Source organism: Paroedura picta, chromosome 9, assembly GCF_049243985.1.
Source record: "Paroedura picta isolate Pp20150507F chromosome 9, Ppicta_v3.0, whole genome shotgun sequence".
Taxonomy (NCBI): Eukaryota; Metazoa; Chordata; class Lepidosauria; order Squamata; family Gekkonidae; genus Paroedura; species Paroedura picta.
Genome location: NC_135377.1, coordinates 35,134,232 through 35,158,290, shown reverse-complemented (window position 1 = coordinate 35,158,290; position 24,059 = coordinate 35,134,232). Strand labels below are relative to the sequence as shown.

General features: G+C 40.9%; 1 protein-coding gene across 1 annotated transcript in view; it reads left to right on the top strand.

The window, feature by feature from the left end:
* RAB2A (RAB2A, member RAS oncogene family) overlaps positions 1–24,059 on the top strand; it is a 47,234-nt gene that overhangs the window by 7,740 nt on the left and 15,435 nt on the right. The window contains exons 2-5 of the mRNA XM_077352332.1: positions 4,757–4,828; positions 12,136–12,203; positions 21,379–21,461; positions 22,401–22,493. Coding sequence (XP_077208447.1) covers positions 4,757–4,828; positions 12,136–12,203; positions 21,379–21,461; positions 22,401–22,493 — 316 coding nt within the window. The remainder of the gene's footprint in view (positions 1–4,756; positions 4,829–12,135; positions 12,204–21,378; positions 21,462–22,400; positions 22,494–24,059) is intronic.

Below are 24,059 nucleotides of genomic sequence, written 5' to 3'. Positions count from 1 at the left end.
GACTTAATAAATTATTAATGAATTAATTATTAAAACATTAAAGCAAAAATTAAATACTGTTCCTATTCACCCTTTTATAGGAAAAGGTAGGGGAGGTTCACTCGGTAGATAGAGTGTGGTTTTGATGGATTTCTGACAGGAAGGTCAGCTATTTCATATGTTGTTTTAGGCCTCAAGCATAGGCCTAGCGGAACTGCTCGGTCTTGCTAGCCTGCAGAACCAATTAAGGTCCTGGAGGACCTTAATACTTTCTTTTTTGTGTGTGTGGGGGGGACATATTGGGAAACTTTGTGGCAGTACTGAGAGGGAAAAATCTATTGAATATATTCTTTCTGTTGAGAGCAATGTTTTAGGTAGCATAATGCAGCAGTTTGCTGCAAGCCTTTTCAGTTTGTCATATTACTTCCTTCCCTGCCAAAGGGGTGGGACCATTCTTTCCCCATAGAACAGAATGAGAGTGACCTTATTGGTGGCCAGGGCTGCCTGTCAGTTCTGGAAGGCAACTATTGGTGTTTCCAGGGCTACAGAAGTCCACCCCATCCCCTTTCTTGGACAGTAATCTGTGTGTCTGCTGACCTGTGTGTCGACTTACATGCAGCAAACACACCTGCCCACTCCCTACAAATTGCCAAACACAGAAATCAGATAGAGGGTCATTGGAGAACCATGCCATCAGCAAACACAACCCTTGGTTTGCAAGCCAGGACCTGGGCTATTTTCAGGGGTTTCAGATCATGTTCTGTGTCATGCTCATCCCTACTATGACTGAAGTACTGCTTAAAGCAAAACAAGCATGGTATTGCTGCAGCATTACAGAAAACTGGAGAAAGCCAAAAACACAAGTTGAATGTAAAACGAATGTATTGTTTAAAAATATTATCTTGTTTACACATAGCTTACCTTCAGTTATGCAATAAGGGTTGTTGCATTGTGATGACAGCTGCTGCTGAGGGGGCCTTTCTGCAGACTAAACTTTTAAAATAGTAATATTTGCCATTTATTTAGTACTTTCTGAATGCAAAATGTGCTTCACAGATATTCTCAGTAATTCTTGGAACAAGCATTGGAAGTGAGTCAGTTTAGAATCTCTCAGTTATGGTTTATTTTAAAAATTATTTAAAAAATCAGACCACACGAAAACTTTGGGTCCTTATGACAGTGTTCCACTCTGATTGGCCCTCACTGTGGGACATGCCCTCAATGGGGTGACAACACACGCAAGCTTCCTGGCCACAGGGAGAGCTGGGAAGGGGTAGGGGCATCCAGCCCAGTTGATTGCCTGGTCCTTCCTTTTCTGCAGGAGGAAGGCTACAAGGGTAGTGAGCAAAGGGCCGCAGCCCAGCCACCATGCTTAGCTGCCCTGCTCTGCAGGAGCTCTTCCACACCTTTGTGGCCCATTTTAAAAATGGGCTTTGCTACTAATTCATAAGAGGGAAGGTTCAATGAAGTATGGGTGTAAGGGATCTTCATATGCTAATTGTTCCTTTCTTTTCCTCCAGAAAACCCATGAGACTTCAGCAAACCTGATGCTGTAGAGTGAGATCTGCATAGGTTAAAATATGCAGACTTACAACCTGGGGGTGCAGTGGGAGAAAGGGGCTTACCTGGGACTAACTAAAAACTTTTAACTGTAAAATTTCTATCTCATAGCTGAATCAGCTACAGCATTCTACTCACTTTTTAAATAGTCTACTGATCAAACTTTTAAATTGTACATTTCGTTTTTAAGCATGTCTTCTAATTTAAATGAGGTAACAAAAATATTACAATTTATTTTTAGTAGACTACTTAAAATTGCATATTTAGTCTTGTCCATTAAATAGGTGTTCCTCAACCACCGGGCCGTGTCCCAGTACCGGGCCATGGAGGCCTTGGCACTGAGTCGCGGCGGGGGGGTGCGGGCACGCCAGCAGGGAGCATTGCACTGCGGGGAGGAGGCGCCGGCGTCCGCAAACTGTTCCGTTGTCAGTCCCAATCTGAGTCGGTAGATTCACTGTAAATGTGTACTATGATCTTTAGCTTCTCTTCAGTTTTTGAATCCAACTTAAAAATCTGGAATTTCTTATTTTGAGCATCACATTAATTGAGAAATTAATTATAAATTAATGTGATGGTCCAATCGTTGCTGCAGTTTTTGACTTTTGATTTTATGCAGAATTGGAATATAGGTTGGGCATTTCTAGTCTTTGGGCCATTATTTTATTTGCTGTATTTGTTAGCATATTCTTGTTAAGCTTTTGATGGATTCCATTTCTGTGGCTTGCAATATCTCTGTTTATATCCAGTTTACTCCTAGTGATTTGATTTTCCCAGTTGCTGTGTGCAGCTTTTGCTTCACTTTTTTAAAACTGCAGGTTCTTTAAAAGTTTCTTCTTGGGAGGAATCTGTCATGTATTCATCTCCACTGTATAGTTTTTCAGTATAATGTTCCCATCTATTCTTAATTCTGTCCTGTTAATGTTGATCTTTCAGCTTGCCTATCCATGGTTTAAATCTCCCTTTAGTTGCTTGTATCTTGTTGAACAGATCTCATTCTTCCTTTTTTGTTTTTCCTTACTCTGGTTATTATAGAAGTTTTCTTTGTCTCTCTGTGCAAGTTGCTAGAATGCTGTATTTAGACTTCTGAATCTATTTTAGTTACCTTTTACTTCTCATCCATCTTTAGCAATTTTAGGTATATCATCAAGCATCCCTCAAAGCTTTTCATTTCTTTTGGCTACAGGAATAGTCTTTAAACATATCTTCCTTGATGACAACTGGTTTCACCCCATATTTCTTCTAGTTTATGTTATTAATGCAAATCTCTTCTTCAAAAGTTTATTATTAATAATAATTAACGCTTTGTTTAGATTGTCTTTTGACATTTGAACATTTTGATATTTTTCTTATTCTATTTTTGATATTAACAAGGTCTGCACCACAATTGACATCTGATCTTTATTTTAGCACACAGAATAGACTTCTCCATGTTCTGCTTCCAACTGTGTAATCCATTTAATTTTTGTATTTACTATTTAGTGTTCACTTACACAGTCTTCTGTTTGGTTTCCTAAATTGAGTCACATTTCATGTTCCTAGCCAAATCCTCAACAACATTTGATTCTGCTTTTTTCCCTACTTTTGCGCTCCAGTGTGTTATCAGTTTCTTCCTGGATACTTGCATAATCATTTTCAGTTTCTTCCTCATCAGCATCTGTAGTTGGGACATCGGATAGGCTGATTGGTATTATTTGGTCAGACTTTGCATTATGGGCTTTAATTGCTTGTGCTAAGTTGCCTCAATATTAGAGCAGTTCTGTTTCTTCTGTTTTTGTCACTTCCAGAGTAAAACATTTTAATTTTCTGACTGAAAATGTCCTAATCCTGTCCATTTCAGTTCGCTCCCAGGATTACAGTGCTTGAATGTTCCATTTTTCATTTTATGATTTTGAGCATACCTTGATTTATATTTTTCATATTCCATGTTCCTGTCATAAACATTTAACGGCTTTGGGCTTTCTTTTTGCAGCCATTCATGTCTATGACTGGCATTAGTCCAGTTGTATCATTAAGAATAGTAGTATTCATAGTTGTCCTCAGCTCTTCTCCAATAGCTGATTGTGCTATCTGACTTGGTGAATCCATCTTCCCCCCCCCCTCCTATTTTGAACTGTCTTATCATAGGGATTTTGAGGTGATCAGAAGCAGTTTAGGGTTGCCTCTTTATGCACAGTACTAACCAGAGTTAGCTGAAGTGGCACTGCTGTTGTTTGTGATAGATCTTCCACTAGTGTCACCTTCCACTATTTCTGTGTTGAATAGCAACCCTTCAAATATTTCCTCTACCCCAATTACCGTGGAACTATCTGCTCTTTTATGCTGATGTGGCTTATATTGTGCTTGCACCTTAGTTTGGTGTCCTAGCTGTGACCATTCTGTCTTGAGTTACTCTGCTAGGAATTTAGGCCCCTGACAGAATCTAAACTTCTTAGGGAATTACTCTAGGCCTTGCCAGCATCCACAAACCTTGCCACCATTTTAATATATGCATCCAAGAGAGGGCTACTCCTGTTCACCCTAATAAATAAAAAGCCAAGTTCTCCAAGTATAGCAGAGTCCAAAGGATAAGCTCAAGTTGTTCTAGCTTGTTGTGTTTATATTGATAGAATTTTCTTATAATTGATTTTTAAACTTTAATGGCTCATTCACACATGTACATTGTCCCATGGCAGTGGAATTTTCAAGTAATGTGCTCATGCAAAGCAGCTCTGTCGTTAGCTCTGAAATTCTACCCTGTGAAATGACTTTATTTTCTGTTGTACGAGGGCTTCTGAATATAGACAACTTTTTGCTGCAATTGGCAGGAATTCATATCAGCTGTGTCATTCTAACTCTTCTATATATTAATTCCCATAAATATGGAACTAAATTTCCAGACAATTGTCTAGTTTGTCCAATACCTATATTTGATATAAAGTAGCATATTTAAGTAAAGTATTCAGGGAATCAAAAAAGTGCCAAGTAAAAAAACAGGAACTGGATAGAATTTTAGTTCTGATTTGTAAAGGATTTTTAGGAGATTCTCTAAAGTTATTTGTTCTCCTTTCGGATTCTTGAAAGGTATTGCTAACTTTCAGAACGGAGAACATATTTTTTCAAACTTTATTCTGTGTGTTTATACTTCTAAATTGCTATTAAAATAAATTACTGACTCAAATGTTTTTCTGTTTTTCCTTCCTGTGGTGCATTCTTGAAATAATAACATTTTGTTTTTTAGGGGTTGGGAAGTCATGTTTATTGCTGCAGTTTACAGACAAGAGATTTCAACCAGTGCATGACCTTACTATAGGTAAGTTCTTTTTAGGAGATGAAGGAAAAGTAGTGATGAGCAATTGCATGTGCCAGGGTTTGGTAATGGAGTATAACATTTAGTGTCACATGTCACTGGTGCTCAGAACTGTTATGATGAAAAGTACTGTCAAATCCTGTTGACTTATGGTAACCTTGTAGGGTTTTGAAGGCAAAATACATTCAGAGGTAGCTTGCCATTGCCTGCCTCCACCTTACGCCCTTGCTATTTCTTGGAGGTCTTCCTATACTAGCCAGAGTTAACCTTGCTTAGCTGACATGATTGTCTCAGAATTACATACTACATATTCTGATTGATAATGAGTAAAATAATTTGGGTTTACATGGGATGAAGTATGACTAAACTAGTAAAGAATTTTGGTCATAAGTGTATGTAAAATGTGTGTTGATTAATGCAGATAATGATAATCAACTTTAAAGTACAAAATTCTACCTTATGTTTGGAATTGCCAATTCTCCCTATGACGTAGGAGGACATCTAGGTAGGTGCTTCCTGCCACATGCTTAGGGAGGCAGGACTAAGGTTCATTTTCTTTCTCCTTGGTGGTGAGACACATCCTTGCCAGTCTTTATCCTGCCTGCCTTGATACGGAGAAGTAGGATAGACTACCTTCTCTTGTGTTCTTTTTCTTCTCTTGTTCCTAATCACTCTAAATCTATCTATATCTAGTATAAAGAGGTTCTTCTGAGAGAACTGCTGCGGTGCTTCATTTACCTCAGCACTGCTACTTTTAATTCTGCAGGTGCCATTTGAAGTTCAGGAGCGCTTCGTATATGTCTTGATATAAGCACCTGAGTAGAGCACATTGGCTCATCTAGTGCTTCAGAAAGAGGGATTTTCATTGAAGGATGACTCCCTGGCCTATTGGTACCAGAATGAGCAGCTCATGCGGGCGCAGTAGACAGCTGTCCATTTCAGTCTGTCTTAGTAGCTGAGGCTCTGAGGAAAAGACAGCATGCTGGAGGCATGTAGCCTGCCAGAAGTCGAGGGGCAGCAGCCCAGCTTTGACAGCTTCAGTATTGGAGCCAATTCAAAATGGTAGCAATTTTGAGGACAGCTGATAAGTTCCCCTGTTAAACCTATGGGTGCCTCCGTAGAGATTGGTGGGGTGCAGGCTTCTCAGCCTATGAGTTTACCCCCAAATTTCTTCAGGTTCATCAAAGCAGCCATGAGAGAGGAATTAGAAACCTGTAAAAAAGAGAAGCAAGCTTTGTTAGCCCAACAGGGGGAGACTTCAGGGAAATGGCCAACAAAGGCTGCAGAAAAAGAGGCAGATTGAGCCTTAATTTATATGACTTCTCTGCAGAGGAGGAGATGGATTCTATAAAATCCATAAATGATAATGCCTTCTTTACTGAAGAGGAAGAGATGGAGGCAGTACAAGTTCCTAAACAAAGCATTTTCATTATATTTTGGTTAAATCCTTAGGAGTCTTGGACTTAAATAATTCTACCCTTGCAGAGGAACCCTCTGAAGCAGTGCTCCCCAACCTTTCTGAGGTTGGGGACCGGCAGGGCATTGGGGCGCGGCCCGCGCCCATGCATCGGGCCGCGCCTGCAGGCCGCGCCCACGCATCGGGCCGCACCCGCTGGTCGCGCCCAGGTGCCGCGCCCACTCGTCGGGCCGCGCCCGCACATCGGGCCGCGCCCGGCCCTGATTCCCTCTCCCCGCCCTCCCGCAGTAAGAAGCTTCCCGGGCCGCAAGCTTGCGGCCAGGGAAATTTTTTACTGCGGGGGGGGCAGGGAGAGGGAGCCGCGGCCCGGTGCCATGGCCTTCGCGGCCCGGCACCGGGCCGCGGCCCGCAGGTTGGTGACCACTGCTCTGAAGGCAAGAAAAATTATATGGTCGTAAAGGATGGGTCCTTCTCAAAGAAATTCTCCAATGCCAGATTTCTTGAGGGGGAAAAAAGAGCCAAAAGGAAAAGATCAGTGTTAAACAAGGATGTCCAACTTTTGTTTTTAAAAGTCTTTTATTCTTTGCCAGAATATGGAGACTCTCTTGCAGATCCCTCTTATGGATATGCCAATAGCTGCCTTGCAATTATGTGGTCTCATTTCAGAGGATGGAGAAGCCTTGCTCCTTGATGCCATGGACAAAAGGTCAGACACTGCTCACAGAAGAACCCATAAGACCATGGCCATGGCAATCAAGGCAACCATCATAGCATCAATCATAAATAGAGCAACAATTGCGGTTTAGGCAACCCTGAAACAGATAAGAGAGTAATAGAGGGTGTGACTAGAATCGCAGATGCATCACTAAATACAGTAATCTTTTCAGCCAGAGCACTGGCTTCCAACACAGTCACGAGATGTCTATCATGGCTGAAAGCCTGGCAATTGGACTATCACTCCAAAAATATAGTAACAGCGTAAGGTCATGTTTAGGCATGTTATGAGAGAAAGATCTTCCTTTTGATCTCAACATACCTTTCCCAAGTATAGACTCAACTTTAGGAGGGAATCCAGGGGTAGTAATTTTAGTTCCCCCAGAAAAATAGGAGACTTTACTTACAAGTTCCTAAAACATCCTTAGTCTAGTCTAGAGAGCCAGTTTGGTGTAGTGGTTAGGAGTGCGGACTTCTAATCTGGCATGCCAAGTTCGATTCTGCACTCCCTCACATGCAGCCAGCTGGGTGACCTTGGGCTGGCCACGGCACTGATAAAGCTGTTCTGACTGAGCAGTGATATCAGGGCTCTCTCAGCCTCACCCACACCACAGGGTGTCTGTTGTGGGGAGAGGAATGGGAAGACAACTGTAAGCCGCTTTGAGCCTCCTTCGGGTAGGGAAAAGCGGCATATAAGAACCAACTCTTCTTCTTCTAGAGCAGAAAAGTCAGACAGAGAGCGCACTCTCTGACCAAATAGACTCCTGGCTCAGGAGGTGGTTATTTCAGGATACAATCTGAAGATTTATAAAATACCCCAGACAGATTCCTTCATCCTCCAAAGTTAAGACCCTGCAAAAAGCTTACAAATATTTACTGAACATCCAGGTAATGGAGGCAGTTGCCCCAACAGGAACAGGGTAAGGGAATATGCCATTTCCCTTACGGTTCTGAAGAGAACAGGGGATTTGAAGAGCCATTTTAGATCTCAAGTTCATGAACAAGTTCATCGAGATGCATCACCTCAGAGTGGAGATGCTGATATTAATAGCAGAGGCTATCCAGCTGGAAGATTTCCTGATGTCTCTGGACCTGACTCAGGCTTGCCTCCAAATTCCAATATGTGTAGATACAGAAAGTTTTTCTGAGGTTTGGCATAGAGAGGAAGCACTTAAAATTCAGAGCCCTCCATTTTGGGGGCTTTCGTCAGCCCCAAGAGTATTTATAAAAGTATTGGTAAATGTTTGGCGGTCCTCAGGATGGAGGGCCTAAATGTCTCTTTCCTTAAACAGTTTGCTGGGACCTAGCGATGAGGCACACAAACAGGACCAAGAATCACTTGTATTCTTAGTAAACATTGCCAAAATTTCTTTATTATCAAGTCAAAGAATAGAACATCTGGGGGGCATTGGACATCAAGACATTAATATTCTACATGAGACAAAATGACAGACAGAACGAGAGAAATTACAGTCTCATTTATAAAGAGCCAACACATTATCTTAATGCACTTGGCCAGCCTTATGGGGTTATTGATTACTAACATAGATTCTATACAATGGGGCAGATTGCATGCAAGGGGGGTGGTTGAAATTCATACACCCTTTTCAGTATATTCAAGAAATTGGACTTGTCGGTGAAGGTGCTATCAGAAGTAAGGCAGTTTTAATTTATTTATTTAGGTTTCTAATCCACCACTCCTAGCAAAGTCGATTTGTGATGGCTTACAGCATCTAAAACACACAATATACATAATATATATAAGATAACCAGCATTAAAACCTAAAATATAACTCAGTATGATAAAATATATGTCACAGCATTAATAACTATTCACAGCCAGATTGATGTTCTTCTCTGGCTGTGGAGGACTTTAAATTTGGAGGTTTCCAGGTATCAAGGAGGGGCCCAAGATGATACTAAGTCACTATGCTGGCCTCAATCAAATGCCTGGCGAAATAATTCCATTTTGCATCCCTACAGAACTGGGTCAGCTCCATCAAGGTCTTGAGATCCTCCGGGAGCTCATTACACCAGGCAGGAACCAGAACCAAAAAGACCCTGAGCCTGGTTGAGGCCAGGTGGACTTCTGTGGGTCAGGGACTACCAACCTATTGGTGCTTGAAGAGTGGAGTGCTCTCTGGAGGGCATAGCCAGAAAAGCGGTCCCTCAAGTACACCAGACCCAGACCACAGATAGCTTTAAAGTTCAAAACCAATACCTTGAAGCGGATCAAGAATTCAACTGGCAACCAATGCGGCTGTCTCAGCACCAGCTGGATGTGGGCTCTCAATGATGTTCCTGTGAAAACCCCAGCAGCTGCATTTTGTACCAGTTGCAGTTTCTGTGTCAGACAAGGGTAAAGCCCATGTTGAGCGAGTTATGAAGTCTAGTCTGTAGATGACTATCACATGGATCACAGTGGCCAGATGTTCCAGGGCCAGATAGGGAGTTACTAGCCTAGCTTACCTAGCTCCACCTCCAAAAAAATAACCCAGACACACAGTACCAGCAGTTTTAATAGATATATTTTTATAATAAATGCATTTGAAAAGCTAATGTATTGAAAGAAGGGGAAATCAAAATTTCACAAAGACAAAGTAGTGCTAAAGACTTAACCCTATTTTTAGATCAAAGGTGGCATCAAGATTTCACGTAACACAGATGATTAATTTACCTAATTTTTGTCCTCAACTGTAGCATCCAAAGGAAAGTTTGTAGTACAACCTCAATTCACTTCATGGTATACATGCAAGAGATATGTAGGTCAGATTTCCCATTTATAACAGTTTCCCAATCTGACATGGGCAATGGTATGTCCAAGGCAGCAGTCAGTAGATGTATTAAAATGTGTATTATTGAAGTTTATAAAAGGTGCAGGAATTACCCATAGCATATGGTATTACATCTCATAAGTGAGACATTCAGCCACTAATGCAGCCCTTGCAAGAATGTGTCAGCAGAAGTGAGATGCAAGGTAGCAGCGTAGTCCAATGTGACCATGTTCATTAGGCATTACAAGTTTCATACCATCAGCTTGGCAGATGCAATGTTTGGTTGCTGCATACTGCAATATGTGAGGGATGGTTGAAGATAAAGACCCAACCAAGGCTTTAGGGACTGCTCTTTCAAGTGCCACCAAGACGTCCTCCTGCCTTACAGGGGGAACGGCCATTGATTGCTTACAATGAAAGGTCCTTCTCTTAGAGAGGTAGATTTGTAAGAGATATTATCCTTCGCATAGAGGGGTCCTTCTAGAGAAGTAGATTTGTGAAAGATACTATCCACGTTCTAATGTCTAGGCTATTATTTCCTGTTGAAGGAGAGTACCCTGTTGGTCTACTCACCTTTTCCCCCTGTAGTCAGCATTAACATGATCTCTTATACAACTCTTATGAAGTTCTATAGTTCTTGATTTATCAGACTGGCGAGGGTGCATCCCATCACCAAGGAGACAGGAAATGAAGTTTAGTTCTGGCTTCCTAAGCATGTGGTGGGAAACACCCACTGAGACATTCTCCTGATTTCAAAGGAGAAGGAACATTCACAGTAAGTAATCACTGGTCGATTCTGAAACAGAGTTCCATGCATAGTTAATAAAAGTTATTGTTCATTTTGCTGTGTAGTCCCATGTAGGTACTGTCCAAGTGTATTGGCTGGCAACTGGAAGATTTATTGGCTAAGTAACAAAGCTGGAGGACCCCTCCAATCAGAGCTCTGTAGCCATTTCCTGTATAAAGTTTTTTCTTTAAGTAATGGCCTTTTTTATATTTTCCTTAAATTTTAATTTTATTAGTGAAAACTAGTTCTAAGATACCCACGAGAGTTTAAAAATACAAGTTAAATAAACTGCAAATGCTCCAAGGCGAGAGGATCCTAGATCTGGATGGAGGGTGCCTAGCTCCTTTCTTCCCTAATGCAGATTTTCTCAACTTTTTTACCATTGAGGAACCCCTGAAACAATCTTCTACTCGCAAGAAATTGAATGCCCTTATTGCCAGAAGACAGAGGCTATACATTATGTCAATGTATACTGTTCCAGTGCTAATGTGTAACAAGTAATGGAAATAGGAGGGTGGGCATCACTGAGATACTGTAAGGAAATAATGTAATAGTGTTAATGTTTTAAGCCTGTATTTTGAGTAAAAAATAATATTGTTAATCGGGTTTGTCTGTGTCCTTTATTAAGTCTTTATCTTTGATTCTTGGCATTACATTTCATGGCACACATGGCCCGACCTAACAAAGTGACATCTATGTCAGATCCAACCCTTGTAATAAGCTGGTTTGACATTTCTGGTCTAATACATTTGGAAGGGGCAATCAGTTGGAGTTACTCTAATATTTGTTAATATTTAGTGTCAACATATAAGAAGTCTTTTGTAGGAATTACTTGGCATTAGGGTTGTATGCTTTTGGCTGCCAAAGCAGCCGTTTTAGCCCAAAGCAACCAGCATTGCGCCGCGCAACCCAGCACCTGCACGCAGGCGCAGAGTTCTGTGCCTGCATGCTTGTGCCGACTGGCACACCAGCACCTCCCCTCCTCCCCTGTGCGCTGCAGCGCTGGCTGCTTCGGGCTTGAACAGTTGCTTCAGTGGCCGAAGCGCACAACCCTACTTGACATTTGTGCTTAAGTTTAATCACATGATTAGTTTTGTATATGAGCACAGGAAACAATTATTATATAGAATAAAATATTAGGTAAAGGTAAAGGTATCCCCTGTGCAAGTACTGAGTCGTGTCTGACCCTTGGGGTGATGCCCTCTAGCAGTTTCATGGCAGACTCCATATGGGGTGGCTTGCCAGTGCCTTCCCCAGTCATTACCGTTTACCCCCCCAGCAAGCTGGGTACTCATTTTACCAACCTCAGAAGGATGGAAGACGACTGAGTCGACCTTGAGCCAGCTGCTGGGATTGAACTCCCAGCCTCATAGGCAGAGCTTTCAGACAACATTTCTGCTGCCTTACCACTCTGCGCCACAAAAGGCTCGAATAAAATATTACTAATATACAAAAAATCAGTATGTGTTGGGTGCACTGTAGGATAAACAAGAATGAAAGCATGTGCAATCATGTTTCTTATCATTATTCCAAAAATGTAAATGAGATCTACTTTTAGTTAAGATAAGTTTTCATCACTATCACTATGCTGAGTCTAATATTTGCTTCTATTATTCAGGTGTAGAATTTGGTGCTCGGATGATAACAATTGAGGGGAAACAGATAAAACTTCAGATATGGGATACGGTAAGTATAGTAAAACGTTTAATATAAAGTGCATATGGAGAAGAAAAATATGGAATATTTAGGATGGGTCACATGGCAGAAATAGGAATTTTTTAAAAATTTGCTTTTCTGAAGCTCTTGAGAGATAGTGGTAGCAAAGAACTTGGTTCTGATGAATAACTATGGACATGTCAATTTGTGACAGTGGTGAAAAAGAAAATTCTGGATACATAAAGCCTCTGGATAAAAATGCCAGTTTAGCAGGTAGATATATTTAGGGAGCAATTTTAACCAGTTCTTAGATCCTATAACTAATGGCTATTTTTCCTTGGTGGGTTTAAATTGCCTAAATTTGAATTAAACTACTATGGTTTATACTGTTTGAAATATGCCCAACTAGATTTTGTTGTCTTATATTGTGAATTCATTTCCCTTGTCCCCAGCTATCAGGACAGGAGGCTAGGAACTGTCAGGCAGGCACCCCTGCACCAGTGTGGCAGTTCTGACTACAGGGGTGGGGCCTTGCAGTGAGCATGTGGGCAATAATAGGGTGGTGTCCCTTAACAGGCTTTACGGGCCTTCCTGGCTTCAAGGCTGGGCAGAAGGGCACATGTTCATGGTGGAGGCCAGCAGTGCTCCTGGGTTTACGTGGTAGAAAGGAGGCCAGGCAGAAAGGGGGGGGGGGAGAACAGCATGGAAAAAAGTACTAGAAGACTTATGAAGATGGTCCAAAAAGTAATTTTTCTTTTTCTGCAAGGATGGCAAAGTTTAAAATGAACATATTACCAAAACTGACCTTTTTATTTCAAATTTTACCTATCGGTATCCAAGTAAACTTAATAAGTAAAGTAAGCTTAATAAATATATTTGGAATTATAGGAGACCAAGAATTGCCTTTAGGATGATAAAATGAAGGGAGGCTAAGGAATGCAAAATTTAAAACTCTGTCACCACGCCTCTGCTTTAACCTAGATAACTGAATACATTATGAACCCCATAGCTAGAGAAATGATTTTTGAAAAAACACAGAATAGATGAAGGCTTACATATAGGCTATAGCCTATAACAGGAACTATGAAGAAAACATACTTTTGGAGAAGCACCTTACTGAAAATATGATTCAAATATAAGGATAGAATTAGCCTGAATTTATCAATATTGAAATCTCCCATTGAAGCCTATTTGAATAAGTCACAACAGAATAGATTCTTTAAGATACAAAGACCTCTAAACCAGTGGTGGTCAGATTAGGGGCTGAGTCCAACTTTAAAAACAAGGAAAGCATATTGACTGGTTTGAGTATATCCAAATATTTTCAAAGCTTAAGTTGGAATTGAGTGGTTTACCTGGGGCAGTGCGTGCAATGTCTGAGTTTGAAATAATTATATCTCAAGGGAAACCTCGTAAGCAAGGTGAAATTTACAAATTGTTATTGAAATATGAGACTGAAACAGAACAGGTCAAAAATTGTATGGTTAAAATGGATGCAAAATTTAAATCAGAATGTCATATTAAATGAATGGGAACAAATATGGTGCAAAAACATTAAAAAGTGTCAAACATTGCAAGAAAACTCGTATATTTTACAGATGGTACATAACTCCAAAAGGAATTGGTAGAATGTTGAACCAACACGATGGTAAATTTTTGAGATGTAATGAAACAGTTGTCTCCTTTGTTGTGGAGGTGTGAAAGTCAAATTTTGGATTGGTGTTCACAGGTTGTTAGAAAAAATGCTGAATTCTCCCTCAAGTGGAGGACATCTGAAGAATGGGTTTTCTCATCCACTTCCAGGGAGGCAGAAGTTAAACTTAAACGAAATACCCTCCTTCGGAATAATGGCACGCACACTGAGTGTCCTCTACCTCAGTTCTCCTGCCTTGCTACAGGGACGGCAGAGATTTAGGAGTTCTACCGCTAAGATTGATGTTTAAATTTTTTTCCTGTTGTTTCTTCCCTACCTCTGTTTGTGTGCCCTTGCCTTTCCCATACTGTGGTCGCCTCAGGGGCAAGAAGAACAGTTTTCTTGGTCAATAGCTGTTTTGGTTGCGATGAGTTGGGCACTCCTGCATTCTCAGTGGCCATTTTACATAAATGTTTTTTGTCTGGTTAGTGTTGACTAATGGCAGATGCAGGGAGGGAAGAAGAATTCCTCTCCGATCAAAACCAAATGGAGGTTCAATCCTCTCCATTGCAGTGAGCATGTGGGCAATGTGGGGACAGCAGCAAAGACAGCCCACAGGATCAGACAAACAGCAGTGCATTTACTAAAGGTGCCAGTGGCAGTCTCGCAACAAGGGCTTCTCAATAGCCAATGCAGCCTGGCGTCAATTTTAAGGATCCTTCCCTTCTCTCTCAGGGCAATTTTGTGGTTCAGGCTCTTGCTCCGGGACAGGTCCTAGTGAGAGCTGGAATGACCGGCAGCTAAATAATGGCCCAGGGGTAATAATCCCTTTAAGTCTGAGACCATGGGAAAAGATCTTTGTGGTCGGGGGGAAGGGGCAAACCTTTTCCTTGCAACATTCATCTTTTTATTATGACTTAGGCCTCAGGACAATACCCATTCTGGTTACTCATGGCCCACCAAGGTGATAAGGAAAAGAAATCTTGCCTTCTCAAAGTATGGGGACTCTTCTGATAGTGACAATACTTCAAAAGATGAGGCTGAGTTTCTCTTGGATGAGGAGCCAGTTGACGACATACAGAACCCAGAACAGGTGGTGAAATTCCTTAAGCAGGAGGATTACCATATCTACTCTAGTATAAGCCAACATGAATATAAGCCAATGCACCTAATTTTACCACGGAGAACTGGGGGAATTTATTGATTTGAGTATAAGCCAAGGGTGGGAAATGCAGCAGCTACTTACCAATAAAATAACATTATTTGAAGCACCAGTAGGTTAAATGTGTTTGAATATTTATTTTAAATAAAAACAATAAACTCTGTAATTGCAAAAGAGGATAATAGCAGGATTATTGCATGAACCTATCCTACTGTCCTCCAGTGGAGGAACTCAGGGTGGCCTAAGTGCTTAATCCATCATCACAGGCTCTCACATCCAGCCTCCCCCTTCCCCCCCCCCAACAAATACAAAAAATTCAAGAGGATCAATACCAGCAGCTTGACTTTTCTGTATTTGTTGGATGCGGGAGGCTGGATATTCTTGTTGACCCTCTTGCACTTACAAAGCTAGTTTACTATTTTTCTTTGAAATAAATATTCAAAAACACGTAACCTACTGATGCCTCAATTAATATAAATTTACCAATAGCTGCTACATTCCCCACCTTCGGTTTATATGCGAGTCAATAAGTTTGCCCAGCTATTGTGGTCAAATTAAATGTCTCGGCTTATATGCGAGTATACACGGGATTTATTTCTTGTATTTTCCTTTAATATTGCTATTATTATTTATTATATTTATATACCGCCCTCCCCAGAGGCTCAGATGATGATGAGGGGACAGATGTCTTCCTTTCTCCAGAGGGAAAGTACCCTCTATGGTAAGTGGCCAGTGGTCATTCTCCCTCTGGAGTGGAGGAGATCTAAAGATCGGGACCTACTAAAGCTTAAGGCCTGTGAGGGTTGTCTTCTCTTTGAATCACTGCATCCAGGAGCACCCTGCTTCCAAAGGAAGCATCCAAAGCAGCATAAGCATCAATTCTGTAATGTTTGCCTTACATATCTCCAACCCTGATGCCCTATTGGCAAGTGCTATGTTCATGGAGGCGCTCCTGACTGAATGAGCCTGACCCTGTGCCTTATAAGCTTCTGTGATGCAAGGGCGGATCATAGGATCTCATTGAGGGATGCATTCAATCTACCTTCTTCCTACGAGTCCATCGTACAAATGCTTTCCAATTGACTTCAAATATACGAATGGTGGTCTTTCTCTGGATATGAGCATTGTGGCACCACTCTCTCTGATAGAATCTGGTCTCTGAAACTTCTCTCAATTTCCACACAGCTAATTGTAGCCAGTCTGGATCCAGGTGCCAAATCAGGCCTTGAAATAGCAAATCTGGTCTTCGAGGTAGGGGAAGATATAAACCCACCACTCTTGTATTGACAAGAGCCACGGTCTCCATGGCCAAAGAGGCGCTACTAAAATTACTGTTGCAAAATCCTGCCTGATCTTCCGTAACACCCTTGGGAGGACTGAAATCAGAGGGAAGGCATACAATTATTCCTTCGGCCATAGGACTGTCCACGACTATGGCTGATGCCTAGTAGTATCTTGACATTTATCTGTTTATTTGTGCATTTTCTTTTAACATGAACAAATCCATCTTCGGACTTCCGAACCTACTTCTGATCTGAAGGAACGCTTCCCTGTTCAATTGCCACTCTCCCTCTTGGAGAGAGACTGTTTGCTTGCCCAATCAGCCTGCACATTTAGGGATCTCTTGATATGCTCAGCTGTCAATGACAGGACATTTTTCTACGCCCAATTTAGGATTCCGGACATCTCTCTGTGCAGGGCTGAGGATCAATGAATAATCCCATCAAACTGGCTAGGGCCAGGAGCGAAGCTCTCCAATACCACCCTCCTTGTTTACAGAACTTTCTTTTCTAGAAGAAAATTTTTTTCAGCTAAGATGTCAATGATGACCCCTAGGTGCCAAATGTATTGCGATGGATTGAGGCAACTCTTGTCCCTGTTCATTAGGAAGCTGAACTTCTCTGGACACCTGATCTGTACTCTGCATAGCCTGAGCCCTCAAACTAGCCCTGATCAAGACATCAACTAATTAGAGGTGCAAGTGCACCCCTTGCTGTCTCATCATCGCAATTGGATTTATCAGTAATTTAGAAAGCACCCTTGGGGCTGTCGCCAACCTGAAGGGAAGTGCCCTGTCTTGGTAGTGATGACCATCTACAAAGAATCTCAGAAAACTTTTGTGTGGTGGCAAAATCAGCACATGAAGTTACGCCTCCCTGAGGTCTATTGAGGTCAAGAACTCTTTGTGTTGCAGCATATCTGCAACTGTCCTCAGTGTCTCCTGAATTTGCGCTAAATGAACTGAACTGTGTAAGTACTTTAAGTCGAAAATCGTATCCCAGTCCCCGTTGGTTTTGGGGACTGTAAAGAAAAAGGAGAACACCAATTCAAAGTGATAGCAGTCTGGAACTTTCTCTATTGCCTGAATGTCCATGAGATGATTGATAGTCCGTTTTGTAACTGTTCTTGAAACACGACCTTAAGGAGAAAAGGCAAACAATGCTGCCCCTCACATAAAAGAAGAAAGAAACACTAGAAGAAAGAAACAGTAAACCCCAAAACCCACCCCGCCCTCAGAAACCAAAATAATAGTTTAGAAGAAGTTATTAGGAAGAGAAGAAGAAAAGGGGGAAAAAAAGATTAGAGTCCCTCAGTCAAACTGTTGCTGTTCTACAAGCTGCCAGAACAAACTCAGTTTGCAAACATATTTGCAAAAGGCAATGCAGTCATTGGCTGGCTGTTATTTCAACTACCATATATACCCCTGTATAAGCCAGGGAGGCTTGGGGTGCTGACAGCTTATACGCAAGTATATACAGTAAGTAAAAAGAAAAAGAGTTCGAATTTTAGTTAAGGTCAGTTTTAATTCCTCCTCTGTAAAGGTTTTGTTTTTTAGGTATAGTTTCTCCTCAGTTTAGGGAGTGTTAGGTTCTATTATAAAGTTTTTCTGGGTGAGTTATTTGATAGCTTTTCAAGTTCCCGAATGGAGAATAGGATGCTCAGTGTGCATGCCAGTGTTCCAAAGGAGGACATTTTGTTGAAGTTTAACTCCTGCCTCCCTGGAAGTAGATGAGAGAACCTGATTTTCAGATGTCCTCCTTTCTACAGAGGAGTAGGACCTTCTATGGTAAGTGACCAGTGGTCGTTTCCTATGTGTTCCGATTATATGTTGTTAAGCATGCTTCCATAAAGTATACCAGCAAGTGCCAAAGAATTTTTCTTCATGCTACAACTTACCGAACATGACCAACTGGCTGAAAAAAATTGGAGCACTATGTAAGATGGCCAGATTTACAAAATTGGTAAATAGTAGGCCTGCTGAAGAATTTCAAGATGATTGGTGTTTCTACATGGACTATATGAATAAGAAGCTTGAAGATTTTTTATTAGATAAGAGAAAGAATATTGGAGATTGCAAGTTGTCTAAGTCCAGTTATCTAATATGTTTGTATCTTTGTTTTTTGCTCTTTCTTCTAAATATAAACAAATAATTAAAAAAGAATGGTAGGGACCATAGCAAAGGTGGGCAGGACTTATGGGAGAACTCCCTCCCTGCAAGGGCCAATCAAAGGCCCCACAGTGGTGACTGATGGCGCATCAGCTTCTCTAAATAGCCCTGGGGGGAGGGACAACCAGAGGGCTGGCATGTTGTAAGAAGTACCCTGCACATTTTATTATATAGGATTATACATGCTATAACCTAAAGCAGTCTTTTAACCTTGGAGGATCCCCTGAAGTAGCTTTTCAGGATTTGAGGAGCCCCAGAAGTGTCAGCTGGCCATGCCTCTTGACCACGCCCCAGTTAGTTGCATATCACCAAAAGTGACATTACCATCTGCATTAACAGGCATTCTTGAGGAGGATTAAGGGGAGGCAGGACATAGTTGAAGGTGGGAGGAGGTATGCAGGCTATGTCCCCTCCGAGGCACAGATACCATGAGAGAACTCACGCTTGGGAGGGGGAGCTATGGAAGCAGCTTGTGGCTGAGTCCATTAAGATAAGATGGGAAATGCCATGGACCTCCTCCAGAGCTCCCGGTGGTCTACAGATCCCTGGTTGGGAATCTCTGCCCTAAAATATCCAAGCTGCTTCTGTATCCAATATTCCTTTTTATGTGCATATTAAGACACTGTAGGTAAGAGATTACCAGAAGCTTTGTCTTTCACATTCTTTGGGAAAAGTAGGGATGCCTCAGGAAGCTGCAACTGGTCCAAATAGCAGCAGCTCAGATCCTTACTAGGACCAAGTAAAGGGCACATATTACACCTGTGTTCTTCCAGCTGCACTGTTTCACGATTGGAGACTGGATTGGATTCAAACTTTTTATTCTTTCTTTTAAAGTACTAAATGGTCTGGGACCCCAGTATTTACAGGGCTTCCTTTCCCCCCAAAGAATAGAAAAATCGAGAAATCCAAACCTGCTCAGGGATCCCCGTCCCCAAAGAGGTAAAACATTCCCTGCCTGGTGGAGTGTTCTGCCTAGTGAAATCAGAGCCCTCTGGGACTTCAAATATTTATATTATTTCTTATATTTATATACCGCCCTTCCCTTGCAGTTCTGAAGGGCCTGTAAGACTGATCTGTTCTAACAAGCCTATGGTTGAGGCTAGGAAACAACATCAACAGATATAATTTTTAATACTTTAATACTGTGTAATTTTTTGCCTTTACCACTATGTTCTTTATAGAATATACAGATAGAATAGATAGATATAGTTAGAAGAAAGATATGTTTTTGATCAAAAATATTTCTTTCTGCCAGGCTGTTTTATGTAAATGTCATTTAAGTTCTTTTATAGCCAACCCTGAGCCAACCAGGAAGGGTGAGCTATAAAAATAAAAATTATTATTTACTCTTTTTCCTGGTCCTATTATCACTAATGGTTATATGTATGTATTACAGGTAAATATGCAAAGTTATGAGTGAAATAGGAGTGCAGACTCATATCTACAATCACACATATATAAGCATTTCAGTATCTGAATGTAGATTAAGCCTCTGTTCATGTAACAGATTGTGTATTTGTAGCTCTATTTTTTTATGCCTAGTGTTGTTAATTACTATATAACCAGGCCATATAAACAGATACTTGTAGACTTTTATACAGTAATGCATTACAAAAGGCACCCAGAATTTTCCCACTTCCTGTAGCTAACTCTGTCTGGAATAGATTGTCCTTCGGATGCTGAAACTTGTGTGGAATAATAGCATGTTTTATTATGTGGGGAATTGTGTAGGATGTGTTTTTACATGTTTTATTGTAGGTCATTAATGGGGTTTTATATGTTTGTAACTCGCCTCGGGCCTACAGGGAGAGGCGAGGAATAAATCTAATAAATAAATGTGAGAAGTGCAGTTAGGAGAGGGATGGGAATGCTTGTCTATCAGAGGTGTGTGGCTGCAAAGGATTTTGCTCCCTCCCTGTCATCTCACTGCAGCTCCCTTACATACTTGTTACACCATGTGGCACTTGTAACAACAGAAATTTTCACAGGAGTCAGAAGCAGCTACAAGAATGGGGAGGAACCATGGAAAATTGCATAGCTTCTTTGCATTTAATCACTGTCCAGAAACCTATATGGTTTATTTGTAGTAAAACATAGCTGTTTAATATTAGACATCTATTCCAAATCATGATTGGGTGAAGCTTTTGAAAGTTTTATTAAATAGGAGAAAGTAACTAATTGAAAAAGTGTAACAATAGGGCACCAACTTGAAAATAGAATTTTAAATTTAGAACATTGTAGTGAAGTACCTCTTCAGATGATCTCTGATGTTTTCCTCTTGGAGCAATGAAGGTGCCTTTTTATCCTTTTGACAAGTGTTCTGACAGATGTGCAGGAAATTGATTAAATGTAAAACAGAATGATATAAAATCAAATTCAAAACCATTTTCTGTTTTTCATAATAAAATGACTGTGGAAAGTATTCCATCTAAAGTCTGTTGAAAGCTGGCTGCAGTTTATGATATAAGGGATAAAATCTGCATCCTTGGCCTTCCTGCAACCTTTACACCAGCAGATGGTGGGCGTAAAGATGTCATTCATCATTTATTTACAATGGGCTTTATTTATTCTAGTGTCAACAGCTGCCCCAGGGAGGGAGTTATTGAATTCAAATGTGAAGCACTGGGTTATTTGCTTCCTTTCAAATTTGTCTTCAGAGCTTAGTTGCTAGGAGTCCATTCTGTGCTCTAATAATGATTCATGTATTGTGAAGCCATTCAGTAAATTGGGTTGTCAGGGATTGCGAAAAAAGGTTTAGAGGTCTTGTTCTTGATATTTTCCCCTAATGGTGCTATGCTAGACTTCTAAAATGTGGATTCTCTTTTCCAGAAGTAGTGAGGTTATGTCCTTCTTTTCTCAACTCCCATACAATAAACTTCTTAGTATAAGTAGCAAGACTGTTACTTTATCTGCATGAGAACACAAAGACCAAATGAGCTATGAACATTTTGTTTTCCTACAGGCTGGGCAGGAGTCTTTCCGCTCCATCACAAGGTCATACTACAGAGGGGCAGCAGGGGCTTTACTAGTGTATGATATTACAAGGTGAGAACCTTGCACGTGGTGGTCAAAACATTTTACATTTTTATGTTGGAGTATTTCTATAATGATATCTGCCATCAGTTAAAGCTTGGGGACTTAAGATGCTTTTGGCAAGGGAAGAGAACCCTAAAATGGTTGTCGCTGGACTGCTGATGCACAAGTCCTGACTTGGCTGGAATGTGAAAGAGTGGGGTGAGGGACAAGGTCTGATATTGAAAGTTTGGATTACAGGTTTGAAACAGTTGAAAGTTAGTGATGTAAAGTATGCTTAGTCATACCAAATATCAGTTACCTGGTAGAACATGAAATAACTAGGACTGAATGTATGCAGTAACTTTTTTACAATTACAAGATACTGATATTTGTTTGAGATAGAGACCATAGAATTGTTGTGCGTAAGGCAGTATTAGTTTCAAGATCAGACTCTTTGAGTTAATTGTCATCAAGATTATAGGATGCCACAAGTAGAGAGGGATGTTTAAACATTCCATGCTCATCTAAACCCACTTGAAGAGTTGTAGCAGGAATTTATTCTGTATCTTAAAGTATGCTGACTAGGGTTCGCACCTGAAGCAGCCAGCATCGTGCTGCAGGGGGGAGGGGGGTGCATGTGTGTGTGTGCCCACCAGTACGCCAACGGCCGCAACTCCCCTCCCCACGGAGCGGCCCTTGCTGCTTCTGGTGCAAACAGCCGCTTCAGACACCAAAGCGCCCAACCCTAAGCTGACTATTTTGTGTTGTATAATAATACGCTGATTCAATTATAAACATTCTGAAAAATTAGGCCTTGTTGGAATCATTTTTACCTTGGAATGCTGAATTTTTGCTCGTATTTTGTTTGTTTGTTTGTATGCTATCTGGTGTTGGTAATTAGTTGGAATATAAAATGATACTATTATCACCTGTTTATCCTCCCTCATTTACATTTTGATCCTTTTCCAGGAGGGACACTTTTAACCATTTGACGACATGGTTAGAAGATGCTCGTCAGCATTCCAATTCCAACATGGTCATTATGCTAATTGGAAATAAAAGGTAAAATAGCACTTTCTGAAGAACTATATTGGCAGGTGAAGGGTGTGGGTCTGCAGTTACATATATTTACTGATAGTTTTACTGGTTTAGTTGGATTACTCCCAAATAAGAGAGATATAAGAATTCTAGTACAAGGTAGGCTTGGTTTGATACCTGGTTATGCTCCCCTTGCAAAACAAACAAAAAACCCACCAGAAACAAAGTACCAGTAGTTTTTAATAAATATATTTTTTATAATAATAATGCATTTGAAAGGCTGATGTATTGAAAGAAGAGGAAATCAAAATTCTACTGTAGGTTCAAAATACCTTCTTTTCTGAAGGGTTTTTCAGTGAACAGTGATTTTTGACTGCAACCCTATGTCTTGCATAACTTATACAGAAATCTGTATTAAAATATTTGTGAAGGCATGTCTTGGACAATAATTAAAAGATATGTTGACCTTTGCTAAAAAAGAAATTAAAAGCCATTGGATTGGACCTTACAGAGGATTTCCAAAATTACACTGTAAGTGGAATTGTATGGCAGGATTCAGACAACTGATATAGATGAATTTTGGGGGTATATGCTTTCTACCCAAGGATGGATGAACTTAAAATGTTTTTCTACATATGGTTAGATATGTAGACAGAACAGTCCCATGTAGTTAGGCTTGCATTGGGTTAGAAATTAAAGTAAAAATTGAAGGAGATGTGAATCCTCCACCAAGTATTGTAAAAACTTACCCCCTGTTTAAGAGTGGCAGCAACAATGAAATGAACAGAGAGCTGCAGCTGGTCCTGTTGCAGGGGCAAGTTCCTTGTCAGACCCAGGGGAAGCAGTAGCATCAATGGGAGGCAGGGGAGAAAGCCACAGTGGGTTTGGCAACAGAGGCTACATACCTCACTAGACCCAGGGGAGCTGCAGAGGCTGGGAACCTTGCTGGGCCTAGGAGTGCCTCACCAAGTATGAAGCAACAGAGAGTGCTGCTTTCTGCTTTGACTCAGCAATATCTCCTCCTGGTGTAGACAGAGCAAGATACTCTAAAAATACTCCCTTCAAGTGCAGAGCAGCAGAGCATTTGGAGATGCATTCCCCAAACTGCACTGTTTACTGTTGGAAGAACATCTCCTCAAGCACGAAGCAACAGACTGCTGCTTCACATTTGGGTTCAGTGCCACCTCCTCCAAGTGCAAACAGCACAAGATTAGGAAGCACAAGTACAAAGCAGACACAAAAAGTGAGATGTGGGTAGAGAAAAGGCGTGGGAGGAGAATGAAAGTCTGGAGAGCGGGATTCAACCTCCCTGCAAGTTTCTTGTGTGTCCCAACTTGTCCCACCAATCATTTTATTAAAGAATCTAGATTCCACTATGACAAAGGCCCTCTTTTTCCTGAGAATAACATTTATTTGTTTGTATGCATTCTATTATATTTATCATTTGTTGTAAGCTTCAAGGATATAAAAATTGCACTAGTATATTGCTACCACTTTGAACTTGAACAAAAAATAATAAGTGTTACAGCTATGCTAACTATAAAATTGATATAGTCATTACCCTAATGACGTGAGTTCCAACAACAGGAA